This window comes from Podarcis tiliguerta, assembly GCF_965153285.1.
Source record: "Podarcis tiliguerta genome assembly, chromosome: 13".
In the NCBI taxonomy this organism is placed as follows: domain Eukaryota; kingdom Metazoa; phylum Chordata; class Lepidosauria; order Squamata; family Lacertidae; genus Podarcis; species Podarcis tiliguerta.
Window position 1 is genome coordinate 51,448,290 of NC_139546.1, and position 16,875 is coordinate 51,465,164.

General features: G+C 49.0%; 1 protein-coding gene across 1 annotated transcript; it reads right to left on the bottom strand.

Moving 5' to 3' along the window:
• Positions 1-6,076: 6,076 nt before the first annotated feature.
• On the bottom strand, positions 6,077-13,246 carry LOC310663175 (diamine acetyltransferase 1-like). The gene is made up of 6 exons (XM_083410843.1): positions 12,961-13,246; positions 11,131-11,185; positions 9,340-9,423; positions 9,083-9,184; positions 8,019-8,059; positions 6,077-6,474 (listed from the first exon to the last, which is right to left on the bottom strand). The coding sequence occupies exons 1-6, from the start codon at positions 13,021-13,023 to the stop codon at positions 6,298-6,300; spliced, it is 522 nt and encodes a 173-aa protein (XP_083266969.1). The 5' UTR covers positions 13,024-13,246; the 3' UTR covers positions 6,077-6,297.
• Between the last annotated feature and the right edge of the window lie 3,629 nt (positions 13,247-16,875).

Below are 16,875 nucleotides of genomic sequence, written 5' to 3' on the forward strand. Positions count from 1 at the left end.
TATTTATACCCCGCCCATCTTGCTGGGTCTCCCCAGCCACCCTGGGCGGCTTCCAACAAAGTATTAAAATACAGTGGTCTGTTAAACATTAAAAGCTTCCCTAAAGAGGGCTGCCTTCAGATATCTTCTAAAAGTCAGCTAGTTGTTTATTTCCTTGATATCTGGTGGGAGGGTGTTCCACAGGGAGGGTGCCACCACCGAGAAGGCCCTCTGCCTGGTTCCCTGTAGCTTTGCTTCTCGCAGGGAGGGAACCGCCAGGAGGCCCTCGGCGCTGGACCTCAGTGTCCGGGCAGAACGATGGGGGTGGAGATGCTCCTTCAGGTATACTGGGCCTTTGAGGCCATTTAGGGCTTTAAAGTTCAGCACCAACACTTTGAATTGTGCTCGGAAATGTACTGGGAGCCAATGTAGGTCTTTCAAGACCAGTCTCGGCCACATGAATGGATGGAGGCGGGAGGCAGGGAAAGCAAGGCGGGTCTTTGTTTTTCTGTTGCAACATGATTCCCTCCCCTCCTTGCAAGGAGGCGAGAGAGACCCCGAACCAAGAAGAAACATCTCTTTTAAGGGTTTGCATTTTGGCAGGGGGAAGAAGGAAACCCCCTTCTTCACAAACAGTCAGAAATTACATCACACAGAAAGCAGAATTCCTGTGGCTCAGGCAGGCCAAGGTGTGATATTTCTGAATATTTAGCAGGTTTTACATACAGGTAAAGGTAAAGGGACCCCTGACCATTAGGTCCAGTCGTGACCGACTCTGGGGTTGCGGCGCTCATCTCGCTTTATTGGCCAAGGGAGCCGGCGTACAGCTTCCGGGTCATGTGGCCAGCAGGACTAAGCCGCTTCTGGTGAACCAGAGCAGCGCATGGAAACACCGTTTACCTTCCCACTGGAGCAGTACCTATTGATCTACTTGCACTGGTGTGCTTTTGAACTGCTAGGTGGGCAGGAGCAGGGACTGAGCAACAGGAGCTCACCCCGTCACAGGGATTCGAACCGCCGACCTTCTGATCGGCAAATCCTAGGCTCTGTGGTTTAACCCACAGCGCCATCTGTGTCCCTTAGGTTTTACATAGTTCTAGTCTAAACCACGTGGGACGTGGGTGGCGCTGTGGGTAAAAGCCTCAGCGCCTAGGACTTGCTGATCGAAAGGTCGGCAGTTCGAATCCCCGCGGCGGGGTGCGCTCCCGCTGTTCGGTCCCAGCGCCTGCCAACCTAGCAGTTCGAAAGCACTCCCGGGTGCAAGTAGATAAATAGGGACTGCTTACTGGCGGGAAGGTAAACGGCGTTCCGTGTGCAGTGCTGGCTCGCCAGATGCAGCGATGTCACGCTGGCCACGTGACCCGGAAGTGTCTGCGGACAGCGCTGGCTCCCGGCCTATAGAGTGAGATGAGCGCACAACCCTAGAGTCTGTCAAGACTGGCCCGTACGGGCAGGGGTACCTTTACCTTTAGTCTAAACCACAGAGCCTAGGACTTGCCGATCAGAAGGTTGGCGGTTCGAATCCCTGCGATGGGTGAGCTTCCGTTGCTTGGTCCCAGCTCCTGCCAACCTAGCAGTTCGAAAGCACGTCACAGTGCAAGTAGATAAACAGGTACCACTCCGCTGGGAAGGTAAACGGCGTTTCTGTGCCCTGCTTTGGTTTCGCCAGAAGTGGCTTAGTCAAGCTGGCCACATGACCCGGAAAAACTGTCTGCGGACAAACGCCGGCTCCCTGGGCCAGTAAAGCGAGATGAGCGCAGCGTCCCCAGAGTTGTTCACGACTGGACCTAATGGTCAGGGGTCCTTTTACCTTTACATAGTTCCAATACAGTTTACACTAAACGTTAGCATTTAATAAGACCATCGGGATGCCTGTCAGATATCCCTCCGTGCAGAGCATCTTGGCAAATAATGACAATTATTACAAAGGAGATTTATAGATATAGGAGCGAAATTCCTTCAGGAACTTGCCCTCCTTGCCATCTGCCTACCTGTTCTCAGGTAATGGGGATTAAGGAAATATTTATAATCTTTAGGAGAGCCAAGATGATTTTCGGATTGCTGTCCTGTGCTGTTTTAGACGTGTGGGTCATATACTTACGTATGTGTGTTTACCCTGTGCAATTATCAACATTTATTCTATATAAATTATTTATATATTTATATATATATTATTATTTATTATTTATACCGATTGAAACTAAATCCTTCAAATCCAGAGGTCCTATGGCTAGGTCGGGATGGCATGGGGATGAGGGACCAACTCCCTTCTCTTGCGGGGGCCCAATTAGTGCCATTGCCTTCCGTTAAGAGTTATGGAGTAATCCTTGACGCCTCCCTTTCCATGGAGGCGCAGGTTACAGCAACAGCCAAGGCGACATTTTTCCACCTTCGCCGCATCAAGCAGTTGGTCCCTTACCTTTCCCGCCCCGACCTGGCCACAGTGATCCATGCGACGGTCACCTCCAGGCTTGACTACTGTAATTCGCTCCACGCGGGGCTGCCCTTGAAGCTGTCCCAGAAACTCCAGCGGGTGCAGAATGCTGCAGCGAGGCTCCTCATGGGGTCTCTGCCATGGGAGCATATTCACCCAGTGCTTTTCCAGCTGCACTGGCTCCCGGTGGCGTACAGGGTCAGATTTAAGGTGCTGCTTTTGACCTTTAAAGCCCTTCACGGCCTAGGACCCTCGTACCTACGGGACCGCCTCTCCTGGTATGCCCCACGGAGGACCTTAAGGTCCATAAATGGCAACACCCTAGAGGTCGGGGGCCCTAAGGAAGTCAGATTAGCCTCAACCAGAAGCAGGGCCTTTTCAATGCTGGCTCCGGCCTGGTGGAACGCTCTGCCTCATGAGACCAGGGCCCTGCAGGATCTGATTTCTTTCCGCAAGGCCTGTAAGACAGAGTTGTTCCGCCTGGCCTTTGGCTTGGAGCCAATTTGATTCTCTCCCTCTCTTTCTTTTTTCTTTTCCTTCTCCTCCTGCGATGAGGCTACATTTTAATATTTTAATGTTCCATTATTTTAATGTTGTATTTTATTTTTGTTTTTAAGTTGTAATCATTCATCTTGTTTTTATTATTGCTTGTAAGCCGCTCTGAGCCCGGCCTTGGCTGGGGAGGGCGGGGTATAAATAAAAATTATTATTATTATTATTATTATTATTATTATTATTATTATTTGAGACCTCAGGATTCCTATAACAGAAGAAAATACGAGGTTGTGCTAGATGACCACTGGGTGCTTTTCCAATTCTACGGTTCCGTGATTCCTTGTCTTCACCACTGCAGGCCAGTTGGCGTAAGAGCGATCAGGAGGTTTCACATGGTGCTTCAATGCCAAAGGGCACCCGGTTCGGGTTAAATATTAGTTCGGCGTTTTCGCCTGTACCGTTTCGGTTCAATAACAAACCAGCCTGGAAGCTTCACAGCTCGTCTTCTTCCCCTTTGGCCCGGAGACTTGAAGGCCCCCCAAAAACTGGCTCTCTCCCAGACGACGAATTTTTAACCTGAAACATGTGGTCACTTCTTTCTTTCCATCCCAGAATTGTACGGCCTGGTTCTGGCGGCTCGGTGACCGAGAGGGAAAACCACTCTGCACATGCTCTGGAGATAACCGCTCTTTGTTTTTAAGCAGAATTTGGGTGGCATTGTAAATTATTGAATTGCAGAATTCTAGAGTCGGAAGGGACAGATAATAATAATAATAATAATTATTATTATTATTATTATTATTATTATTTATTATTATTATTTATACCCCGCCCATCTGGCTGGGCTTCCCCAGCCACTCTGGGCGGCTTCCAAAAAAAATATTAAAATACTGTAATACATCAAACATTAAAAGCTTCCCTAAACAGGGCTGCCTTCAGATGTCTTCTAAAAGTCTGGTAGTTGTTGTTCTTTTTGACATCTGGTGGGAGGGTGTTCCACAGGGCGGGCGCCACCACCGAGAAGGCCCTCTGCCTGGTTCCCTGTAACTTGGCTTCTCGCAGTGAGGGAACCACCAGAAGGCCCTCGGTGCTGGACCTCAGTGTCCAGGTAGAACGATGGGGGTGGAGATGCTCCTTCAGGTATACTGGGCCTTTGAGGCTGTTTAGGGCTTTCAAGGTCAGCACCAACACTTTGAATTGTGCTTGGAGACATACTGGGAGCCAGTGTAGGTCTTTCAAGACCAGTGTTATGTGGTCCCGGCAGCCGCTCCCAGTCACCAGTCTGGCTGCCGCATTCTGGATTATTTGTAGTTTCCAGGTCACCTTCAAAGGTAGCCCCACGTAGAGCCCCACGTAGATCCAAGTGGGAGATAACTAGAGCATGCACCACTCTGGCGAGACAGTCTGTGGGCAGGGAGGGTCTCATCCTGCGTACCAGGTGGAGCTGGTAGACAGCTGCCCTGGACACAGAACTGACCTGTCTCTATGGATAGCGGTGAATCCAAAATGACTCCCAGGCTGCGCACCTGGTCCTTCAGGGGCACAGATGCCCCATTCAGGACCAGGGAGTCCTCCACACCTGCCTGCCTCCTGTCCCCCAAAAACAGTACTTCTGTCTTGTCAGGATTCAACCCCAATCCATTAGCCGCCATCCATCCTCCAACCGCCTCCAGACACTCACACAGGACCTTCACCGCCTTCACTGGTTCCGATTTGAAAGAGAGGTAGAGCTGGGTATCATCTGCATATTGATGAACACCCAGCCCAAACCCCCTGATGATCTCTCCCAGCGGCTGCATGTAGACCTGAGGGTCCTCTAGAGTAGACCAACCCGCTCCAACGCAGGAATATTTTGCCCTGAGCAAGAACTCCCCACATTGGAAGATTGGCAAGTAAAGATGGTCAAATATGTGGAACTGACGGGGAAGATTCGGAATCGCCGCGATGAACTGTTTCCAAAGGACTGGGGCAAATTTATACTTTATATGAAAGAGAATTGTAAACAGTTGAAAACGTTTGTAGGTCTGAGTTGAAATGTTTGGTAATGGGAAATTAAGGAGCTGATTTGCTTATAAGAAGTTGATTGCTAAAAGATTGATATAAGGTAAAAAAATGTGAATATAGGAATGTGAAGAAATTGGTAAAGTGATATGGAAGTCTGTGAGAGGGAGGGAAGGAGGTCGATGCTTTATTTAAACAATGCTTTAAGTTATGAATTTTGTGGTTTTTTGATACTGAAATGTAATGAAATATGGAAAACTTAATAAAAATTATATTTAAAAAAAAGAAGAATATTTTGCCCTGGTTAATCTTAAACTCCCTCCCTCCTGTAGTGGATTTTTCTCCAAATTGCCACTCCGACTGCGGCACAGCTTTTTAACTTTATTGGCCCACAAAAGCAGAGTCCCGCAGGTCTATAAACTTGCACAGGTTTACACAGAGGTATTCCTTCCCCTTGGTTTCACACATGCGTGGAAATTAAATCCTGTAACAACCAGCTAGCTAGACCTGAATAGAAGAGACCAGAGATGGGAAGAAAATTAAGTCCCGACCAGAATGGCAGAGTAAGTCGACGGATTATGCAGAGATGGCAAAAACGACCGGAAGAATCCGAAATCCAGAAAGCTAAAATTTTTAATAAGGAATGGGGGGGAATTACAATTTATCTGGGGGGGGGGAAATCATTGTAAACAGTTAAAATCATTAGTGGGAGTGGAATAACACTTGGTGAATTTTGGATTATAATGGAGATGTAAAAGATTTGGATTATTATTATTATTCATAATAATAAATTTTATTTATACCCCGCCCTCCCCGGCCAAAGAAAAGGGGGGAAAAACAATTTAAAATACAAGTTAAAATGCAATTTAAAATGCAGCCTTATCTTAAAGTAGCTAATAAATCAAGACCATAAGGGGTCTTATAAAAATTGCAGGAGGAAATGGCCAACAATAGGATCCGCAAAGGGGAAGAGGGAAGTTTAGGATATTCTTTCGAATCTTGTTTTTATGACGTATGTTGGATATGCGATTGTAAAATCTTAATTTGGAAAACCAAATAAATATTTTTTAAAAAAAGAAAGAAGAAGGGCAAAAGCATCACCAAAGACAAAAACAAGGCCACAGATGCATCAGAAAATTTATTCAGGCTTCTTCACAGACTAATTTTTTTGCAACAACCCTGCATTGCAAGGGGTTGGTCTAGATGGCCACAGGGGGTCCCTCCTGTGATCCCGTGACTCTTCTCCTCTTGCCCAAACTCCTCCTCCGCACTCGCTTTTGCTGCCCCTGCATCATGGGCTATCCATCCCCCCCTCTCCAACCACAAAACATGCCCCCCCCCCCGCCAGGAACCTAGGGGTGGAGGGTAGGATTCGAACCCAGAGCCCGCTAGAATCTCTTCTCAGCTGCCAGCCTCCTCAGGGCCTCGTTGGGGAAACGCAGGAGGTGCCAGCCGTCCTTCTCGGTCAGGTTTTCGCCTCCCCTCCTCTCGAGGAAGCTCAGGACATCTGCCTTCTGGGAGGATACATGCATTCGGAGTTGGCTGAGGCCTTGGCGCCAGGCAACCTGAGGTGGCAGGGAGAAGGGGAGGGGATTAATAATAATAATAATAATAATAATAATAATAATAATAATTTATTTATTTATACTCTGCCCTTCCCGGTTCGAAAACTGGGCTCAGGGACGGCTAACAGCGAATGTAAAACACTTAATTATAAAAGCAGCATAAAATACAGTATAAAAACATGAATAACAATAAAATTCAAAAATCAGTTTAGGGGAAATAAGCATAAAGGCTAGCTGGCTGAATTGGTCCTACTTGGGCCAGCGAGGAGACCAGGGGAGAATTAGCTGTGGGGTCTCAGAGCGGGTGACCTTCATAAAAGGGGAGGGAAGAGAAGGGGAATAAAAGATCAAGCGGAATTCAAATTAAAGGCCAGGCGGAATAGCTCTGTTTTACAGGCCCTGCAGAAGGAGGTTAAATCCTGCAGGGCCCTGGTCTCCTGGGACAGAGCATTCCACCAGGTCGGAGCCACCACTGAGAAGGCCCTGGCCCTGGTGGAGGATAGTCTGACTTCCTTAGGGCCCTCTAAACTATGGTTATTCATGGACCTTAAGGTCCTCTGGGGGCAGACCAAGAGAGGCGGCCTTTCAACAATAAAACTGCCTCTTAGCGCCCCCTGTCAGCCCAGCCTACCTCAAAGGGGTGTTGTGGGGATTAATTCTGGGGCAGGTGGCAGAACCACATAGGCTGCCTTGAGCTGCTTGCAGAGAGAAAATGTGGGCTATTAAGGCAACAAGAGTAATCATAAATGCCCTAGCTTGTTCCCAGGTAATGTGTGAACAACGGAACCCACGTGGGGCAAAGCCAGCGGGCGTCCGTTCCCCAAAAGAAAGGGAGGGGATGGTGTTTTAGGCCCCCCACCCGCATCCCGTCACGTCTCAGGGGGACACCTGAGCAGAGGAGCTCTTGTGACCCGGGTTTGCTACAGGTGGGACAGGCGTTTGTCTGAACGGGGCCAAAGGGGTGCAACAATTTGTGGGATGTGAAAGAGCAGTCAAGTACAACATTCCTAGAGTTTACACATGGGGAGGAATGTTTGTCCAGCCAGCAGGTCAACTTCCTTTTCCTTCTGGGCTGGGACATGTGACTAGAAGGGGGCGTGGCCTCACCTGTGCAGGTAACGACAAAAGCACAGGGCAGGGCAGCCATCTCACTCTCTTTGACTACATGCATTGAAGAAGCAACATCTGCTTAGCCAAAGATGCTCAAAGGGACTGTCTCCTTATGAGTTTCCAGGTATATGTTACTTTTCTAAGCTAAGTCTGCCTTCTGGGATCCGATTGTGAACAAAATGATGCGTGAGTAAACCTTTTTATACGTTTATAGACGACTGCGTCGTGTCTTATCTTTTAGGAGGGAATAAGGGGGAAATACCAGAACAGTTCTTCTAGAGGCTTTAGCGAGCCTGAGCAAACGCATCCGCTGCGAGTTTAAAAAGGGGGATGTTACTCTGCTAAATTGTGGAACTTGTTAACACAAGTTGGGAAAGGCTATAATCAGACTATATATCCTCTCCCGCATCCCTGAACATTCCCACACAACTCACCTCACCCGCCTGCTCCATCAGCGCCTTCCCGATCCGCCTCCCTGTGAGGAGGGAAAACCAGAAGAAGCCTGTTAGGATAGGGTGCTCTGGGTGCGATTCCTACGTGGCAAAAGAGGGTTGGGATGGATGACCTCTGAGGGTCCCCGACTCTACAATTCCACAACTCTGTGAGAAGGCGGCAGATTCCCCCTCGCTGGAGGTTTCTGAACGGAGAGGGCATCCGCCAGGGATTCTTAGGCTGCGAGTCCGACATGGCGAAGCGGGTTGGTCTGGATGACCTCTGGGGGTCCCAGTCCAACTCGACATCTCTAGGATTCCATGATAAACAGAGCAGGGGAAAGGTGGATTCTATCCATCCTGAGGTGGCTGCATTGATACCGCTGTTCTCTCTGAAGATACAACCCAAGGCGGCAATAATTTTGTGGCGCTGCCAGGGGACCCCAGATAGCCTCTCACCTGAGCTCTGGCCAAACCTGCTTAGCTCCGGCCATTTTGTAGCCCCTTAAACCATGGGTCCCCTTCATGGATCACTGCCTTGCCGTGGCGAAGGGGCTTGAATAACTCAGAGAAGCTACGAACTATGCCGAGCAGGGCACCCAAGATGAACAGGTCATAGTGCAGAGTTTTGACCAAACGTGATCCACCTGGAGGAGGAACCAGCAAGCCACTCCAGTATCCCTGCTAAGAAAACACTGTGGACAAAGACACTTTCTTGGGCTCCAGGATCACTGCAGATGGTGACAGCAGCCACGAAATTAAAAGACACCTGCTTCTTGGGAGAAAAGCAGTGACAAACCTAGACGGCATCTTAAAAAGCAGAGACATCACCTTGCCGACAAAGGTCCGTATAACACCGCCCCCCCCATCACCACTAAAATTGGCCCCCAAAAAAGGTTTCGCCCCGCTACAATACCGCGTGGCTATTCATAATGCTTCTGAATGCAAATTTCTGGAAACCACAGGACGAGATAGAGCTGGTCTTGCGTTCGAATCCTGCCTGCAGATTTCCCAAAGAGGTTGGCCGCCGTGAGGACAGGATTCGACCACTACCTTCCCATCCGTACCTCTAAATTCCGGCATGACGTAAAAATTGTCCATGTAAATGTTCTTTCCCCTCCAGGTGTTATAGGTGTACGAGAAGAGGGTGTACCCGATAATGGTGTAGCCTGCGTGTGGAGCAAAATAAATAACGTTACGCAGGAGTTCAGCCTTGCTGGCATTTCCTAGACCACCCACTTGCGCCTCAATTGCATCAGCAGCAGCTTCTCCCTGCGAGCCGGATCATGTCCACCGCAAGATGGGAGCCTCATCCCCTTATTACCTTCCTTGCTTTTCTCTTCGGCGGGGACTTCGGCCACAAGGCACTCGTATCGGGCCTGTGCCCCAAAACCGGCTTTCTTCAGCTCTGGGGAGGAAGCAGGGAAGGGAGGAGCAGTAATAATAATAATAATAAATAATAATAATTTTTTATTTATACCCCACACTTCCAGGTTCAGAAAACCGGGCTCAGGGCGGCTAACGACAAATTTAAAACAATTGGTGCAACGAAAAACAGCATAAAATACAGTATAAAACGTGAATCACAATAAATTCAGAATTCAGAAATCAATTTGGGGGGGAAATCCATTCAATAAACATTAGAGAGTCACCAGGGCTAGCTCGCTAAATTAGTCCTATTTGGGCCAGCGAGGAGACCAGGGGAGAATTAGCTGTGGGGTCTCAGAGCGGGTGATCTTCATAAAAATGGGAGGGGGAGGGAAGGAAGGGAAATAAAAGATCAGGCTGAATTTGAATTAAAGGCCAGGTGGAATAGCTCTGTCTTACAGGCCCGGCGGAAGGAGGTTAAATCCTGCAGGGCCCTGGTCTCCTGGGACAGAGCATTCCACCAGGTCAGAGCCACCACTGAGAAGGCCCTGGCCCTGGTGGAGGATAGTCCGGCATCCTTAGGGCCCTCTAAAGTATGATTTTTCATGGACCTTCAGGTCCTCTGGGGGCAGACCAGGAGAGGCGGCCTTTCAACAATAAAACTGCCTCTTAGCACCCCCTGTAGGTAATCCCACTACCACCCCCGAGGGCACAACCGCCCCTGTAAAAGGTAAAAGGTCAAGGACCCCCGGACGGTTAGGTCCAGTCAAAGGCGACTCTGGGGTTGCGGCGCTCATCTTGCGTTCAGGCCAAGGGAGCTATTATAATAATAATAATAATAATAATAATAATAATAATAATAATAAACATTTTATTTATGTCCCACCCTCCCCAGCCGAAGCTGGGCTCAGAGCTGGCGGTTGTCTGCAGACAGCTTTCCGGGTCATGCGGCCGGCAGGACTAAACCGCTTCCGGCGCAAGGGAACACCGTGACGGAAACCAGAGAGCATGGAAATGCCGTTTACCTTCCCGCCAGAGCGGTACCTATTTATCTACTTGCACTTTTGATGCGCTTTCGAACTGCTAGGTTGGCAGGAGCAGGGACCGAGCAAAGGAAGCTCATCCCGTTGCAGGGATTCGAACCGACGACCTTCTGATCGGCAAGCCCTAGGCTCTGTGGTTTAGACCACAGCGCCACCTGAATCCCAAACCACCCCTGTAAAGGTAAAGGGACCCCTGGTCCGGTCGTGGCCGACTCTGGGGTTGCGGCGCTCATCTCGCTTTATTGGCCGAGGGAGCAGGCGTACAGCTTCCGGGTCATGTGGCCAGCATGACTAAGCCGCTTCTGGCGAACCAGAGCAGCGCACGGAAACGCCGTTTACCTTCCCGCCGGAGTGGTACCTATTTATCTACTTGCACTGGTGTGCTTTCGAACTGCTAGGTTGGCAGGAGCAGGGACTGAGCAACGGGAGCTCACCCCGTCGCATGGATTCGAACCGCCAACCTTCCGATCGGCAAGCCCAAGAGGCTCGGTGGTTTAGACCACAGCGCCACCCGCGTCCCAAACCACCCCTGTAGGGAGCCGCTAATCTAAGGTTACCAGACGTCCCTGTTTCCTGGGGACAGTCCCCAGATTTACAAATCAGTCCCCATACAAAATCCATTGAAGTTTAAAAATGTCCCCAGATTCATTGGGAAAAATCTGGTAACCTTATAATCTATATGCACACCAGAACCTGTTCTTTACCTTCGACGTTGGTCCTGAGCGAGCCCAGAGGGAAGTTGTAAATGCCCGCAATCTCCTGTTTATAGGGAGAGAGAGAGAATTGGGAGCAAAAGTTCTGGTTTGCAGCCGCCTCGAGACTCATTCGCCTTTCACCCAGGGATCCTTATAATGAACAGTGGCGTAGCGTGGGTTGTCAGCACCCGGGGCAAGGCAAGTAATTTGCGCCCCCCCCCCTGCTGCACTGTCCCTCCCCTCGCTCTCTCTCCGCACCGCACCACACGCCTGGCACCCCCCCCTCCACAGTGGGCGGCGACCCGGCGGCTTGGATCGGATTCGCACAGCCAGCACTGCAGTGAGAGAGAGAGAGAGTGAGCCAGGTAGGGGCAGAGAGCTGCAAGTGCGAGCGCTCGCCCCCCCCCCCAGATGTTGCGCCCGGTGTGGCCGGCCCCCCCTGCACCCCCCACGCTACGTCACTGATGATGAATCATGCACACAAGAACAATCAGGATCAGGCCCAGGGCCGGATTTAGGTTTGATGAGTTTCTGAGCTACTGAAGGCAATGAGGCCCTTTCTATGTCCAGCTGTCCTTTGTCAACAACTGTTTTTTGTGTTGAATATATGCTAGATAGTCATTTATGGACCTAAAGCCATTTGCACATAACAAAATGTGTATTCTATCAAAGTAATTGTTGAACTGAAATACAATTAAGAAGTATATTAATAGTGAAATACAATTAAGAAGTATATTAATAGTGAAATAATTATTAAGCTCTAACTTAAAATGATTTTTTTATCCGTAACAAACTTAATAATGCAAACACATTGGCATTTGGCAATATCAAAAGTTCCTTTAGAAACACAATTTTCAAAGACTCATAACTTTTTCTTGGGGGGGGCTAAGAAAGTGGGGCCCTAAGCCATGGGTAGGCAAACTAAGCTCTTGACAGAAGGTGCTGGCACTAATTGAGCCCCCGCAAGAGATAGGCAGATGACACAACCTCGATAGCAGAAAGTGAGGAGGAATGAAAGAACCTCTTAATGAGGGTGAAAGAGGAGAGCGCAAAATATGGTCTGAAGCTCAACATCAAAGAAACGAAGATCATGGCCACTGGTCCCATCACCTCCTGGCAAATAGAAGGGGAAGAAATGGAGGCAGTGAGAGATTTTACTTTCTTGGGCTCCATGATCACTGCAGATGGTGACAGCAGCCACGAAATTAAGAGACGCCTGCTTCTTGGGAGAAAAGCAATGACAAACCTAGACAGCATCTTAAAAAGCAGAGGCATCACCTTGCCAACAGAGGTCCGTATAGTTAAAGCTATGGTTTCCCCAGTAGTGATGTATGGAAGTGAGAGCTGGACCATAAAGAAGGCTGATTGCCGAAGAATGGATTCTTTGAATTCTGGTGCTGGAGGAGACTCTGGAGAGTCCCATGGACTGCAAGAAGATCCAACCTCTCCATTCTGAAGGAAATCAGCCCTGAGTGCTCACTGGAAGGACAGATCCTGCAGCTGAGGCTCCAAGACTTTGGAGAAGACTCCCTGGAAAACACCCTGATGTTGGAAAAGATGGAGGGCACAAGGAGAAGGGGACACAGAGGACGAGATGGTGGGACAGTGTTCTCAAAGCTACCAGCATGAGTTTGACCAAACTGCGGGAGGCAGTGGAAGACAGGAGGGCCTGGTGTGCTCTGGTCAGGGGGTCACGAAGAGTCGGACACGACTAAACGACTCAACAACAACAACAAGAGATAGGAGTTGGCCCCCCAACCCCATGTCATCCCGACTCAGCCAGAGGACCTCTGTCTTCGAACCCTCAGAGGTTTCCATGCTTCTCATCGCGTTCCTCACCTTCACCAGTCGCATGATGTCCTTCATGTCCTTTGGGGCACAGGGGCGGATGGTGAAACTCATGGCTCCAGACTCTCCCGGGCTACTTACTCTGTAGAAAGCACTGCTGTGTGCATCTGGGCTGCGTCTGAAAGCTGGGAGGGTGGCTGGTCAAGAATCTGCTTGATTCCTGAGTGACGACTGGACTCCGGTGGGGGTGGGAGGGGCTTCTGGGTGCTTTGCAGGGAGAAGGTCCCAAGGTCAATCCGTCAGGCTTCCTAGATCTCAGCGAGGAGAAGATGGGAACTTGAACTCTCTCCAAGGTCCTGCTGCCGGCCAAAGTTTTCGAGAAGTGACCGTAATCTCCAAAGGCAACACGATGACCAAGTACAACAATGCGATGTCAATATTGTTGCAGGAATTTATATATAGGTTGGGGGGGGTTGCCCCTCCAGCATATATCATGCTCTGGTTTTCCCAGTAGTGATGTATGGAAGTGAGAGCTGGACCATAAAGAAGGCTGGTCACCGAAGAATGGATGCTTTTGAATTCTGGTGCTGGAGGAGACTCTTGAGAGTCCCATGGACTGCAAGAAGATCCAACCTCTCCATTCGGAAGGAAATCAGCCCTGAGTGCTCACTGGAAGGACAGATCCTGAAGCTGAGGCTCCAAGACTTTGGCCACCTCCTGAGAAGAGAAGACTCCCTGGAAAAGACCCTGATGTTGGGAAAGATGGAGGGCGCAAGGAGAAGGAGACGACGGAGGACAAGATGGTGGGACAGTGTTCTCGAAGCTACCAGCATGAGTTTGACCAAACTGCGGGAGGCAGTGGAAGACAGGAGTGCCTGGCGTGCTCTGGTCCAGGGGGGTCACGAAGAGTCGGACACGGCTAAACAACTAAACAACAACAAATCATGCAGGTTCCTGCCTCTGGCTGAATCAGGCCCCTCTTGCCGGCTGGCCGTTTCCTCCCTCTCTGTGTAGGCAGCCGAGACGCTTGGAAACCCAGGTCCCGAAGTTGTGTGAATCATGTGCTGTGAGCAAACAGACGCCTTCTGATTCAGCTGGTGCGCTGTACACAAACTCTGAATTAGTTGAGCAAATATGCTCATCATCGCAGAAGTGGGTGAATTTGGATTCAGGAAATGTCTGGCGCTGATTTTACTCACGTCGGCTGCATGACAAGTCGCCAATCACCCACTTTCGGAGCAACACAACAGGAGAATTTCCCATTCAGGCCCGTATTTTTGTGTGTGGCTGCGGAGAATTATTGCCGTCTGCTCACCCAAACTGACCGCCTGTGAGGGAGATCGAGCCCCTGGGAGTTATAGTTTGTTCAGGGCGCTGGGAATTGTAGGTCAGGTGGGGGAAGAACGGCAATTCTCAGGGTTCTTTGGGAAGAAGTACTGTTCTTTAAACAACAACAACTGTGCTCTAAATGTGCATTTGATCTGTTTAAAATGTCTGCAGGTGGATATACCCATCGCATTTCCTTCAATCTCATTTTCTGCTCTTTGGAGCCATCGGATCAGGTCCCACCCTCTGGAGCATTAAGAAACAAGCTTGCTCCATCTTCTGTGGGACAACCCTTTAGATATTTATATTTATATATCATTTTAATGCATCACACACACAAAAGAAACATAGAAGTAAACAAATGTCCATCACCTCCTAGAAACTAAAAAGGAAAAATGAAAAGAAAAACAACAACAATAATACATTAAATACCGTATTTTTCGCTCCACAAGACGCACTTTTTTCTTCCTAAAAAGTAAGGGGAAATGTCTATGCGTCTTATGGAGCGAATGCGTGGTCCCTGGAGCCGAATTGCCCAGGGGGATAAAGCAGATCATGTTTGTGTTGTTGTTTTTTGAAAGAGGGAAGTGGATGTTGAAACAAAGCCTCTGATCTACAAGAGATCGGAGGGAGATAAGGGACGCTAGAGATAAAGGAGGCTGCCTGGGAGGGGAGAGGTAAAAGCCCATGGATCCTCAGGATTTTTGCATTGGGTCACCCCAAATTCGCCATCAGATCACATAGCATGTCCATGGCTGCAGCCTGCGCCAAAAAAATCACGCACTCACTGTTCCTGGGGTCGCAATGGCGCAAAAACGTGGTTACAAAGTACGGATCCGCATGGATCCTCAGGAGTTTTGCATTGGGTCACCCCAAACTCACCGTCAAATCACATGTCTGTGGCCACAGCATGAACCACAAAAATCATACATCCACTGTTTCGTTCAGACTATTTTTTTCCTTGTTTTCCTCCTCTAAAAACTAGGTGCGTCTTATGGAGCGAAAAATACGGTAGTTCTCACAATACGTTTAACATAAAAATGACTTTTTTCTATATACTGTAACTGACATCCCATCTACGCCTGACTTCTATTTCTCATCAATTCAGTCTGATGGAAAACCTAGGATAGAATAAATAATATCAAAACCAAAACATGTTGTAATAGGGCAGTGAATAACCCTTTACACATTTTCCAAGGTGGCTATCGTATCTCATCTCTGGGTGGATCTACACACAGGGGAAAAACCACTATAAATAAGTCATAAATTAAACCATTATAATAATTTTAAAAAACCGCTAGGGAAAATCGCAAATAAATTTTCTTTGCTCCTCAGCGCCACCTGGTGTTGCATGTGTATAATGCAGCCAAAATGGTGTGTGTGGTGTTTTTTTAACTAATGTAGCTGAGTCTCCTTTCCCCCAGGCTAAACATCCCAAACTCCATCCGCTGTTTTTCACAAGGCTTTCACGGCGAAGGGAGCTGGGTTCGAGTTAAAGATTAGGGAAGGGGAAAGAATGCCATCTCCATTTAGTTAAAGAATAAACTGCACCGAATGCTTCTGAGAGTGACTTGGAGGGTAAAGTTTGCGCGAGGGACTTGAGGAAACGGGTTCGAGAAATGCGAGGCAAAGTTGAAGCTACAAGGGCTGAGGCTTAAGTCAGCAGCCAGGAAAATTTCCTCTTCCTGCCCAAATCCCAGACTTGGGAGGGCCTGATTCTGGCTACTCAGTGAAGAATCATGGGGTCCGTTCCGGTTCTACAATCCTATCATTCTCTGGCCTCAGAAGGTGGTGGGCCGTCCATCAATTTTTAAAAACAGTGGTTGGACGGATGCCTGCCAGGGATTTTCCATGGAGGCACAGATTGCAGCTACAACAAAGGCGGCATTTTTCCATCTCCGCCAAGCTAAGCAGTTGGCTCCTTGCCTCTCTCGCCCTGACCTCGCCACTGTGATCCACGCGACGGTAACCTCCAGACTGGATTATTGTAACTCGCTCTACGTGGGGCTGCCCTGGAGACTGACCCAGAAAGTCCAGCTGGTGCAGAATGCCGTGGCAAGACTCCTTACGGGGTCCTCACTGCGAGATCACATTCACCCGGTGCTATACCAGCTGCACTGGCTCCCAGTGGAGTACAGGATCAGGTTTAAGGTGCTGGTTTTGACCTTTAAAGCCCTACACGGCCTAGGACCCTCGTACCTACGGGACCGCCTCTCCTGGTATGTCCCACGGAGGACGAGATGGTGGGACAGTGTTCTCGAAGCGACCAGCATGAGGTTGACCAAACTGTGGGAGGCAGTGGAAGACAGGAGGGCCTGGCGTGCTCTGGTCCAGGGGGCCATGAAGAGTCAGACACGACTAAACGACTAAACAGCAACAAATTCCAATATGAGTAGTAAATTGTGTTGTTGTTGTTGTTTAGTCGTTTAGTCGTGTCCAACTCTTCGTAAATTGTGAATACCCCTAAACATTTTTTAAGAAAAAAGCACTGATATGTTGTTGTTGTTGTATGCTGTGAGCCAATCTGGGCACAAGCATGTTGGAAAGCGGTGTCCACATGGACAGGTGGCGATGGTGGAAGAGAAAGTCACTCTGCACATGCTCCGAAGACACCTCTCCTTTATTTATTTGTGCACATAT

What these genes read in the sequence shown, in the direction of transcription:
- LOC310663175 (XM_083410843.1), bottom strand. Translation starts at nt 13,023, where the DNA reads ATGAGTTTCACCATCCGCCCCTGTGCCCCAAAGGACATGAAGGACATC. An exon ending in ACATCATGCGACTGGTGAAG is followed by an intron (nt 11,186 to 12,960) that starts GTGAGGAACGCG and finishes CCCTATAAACAG; the next exon opens with GAGATTGCGGGCATTTACAA. An exon ending in CGAAGAGAAAAGCAAGGAAG is followed by an intron (nt 9,185 to 9,339) that starts GTAATAAGGGGA and finishes CTCCACACGCAG; the next exon opens with GCTACACCATTATCGGGTAC.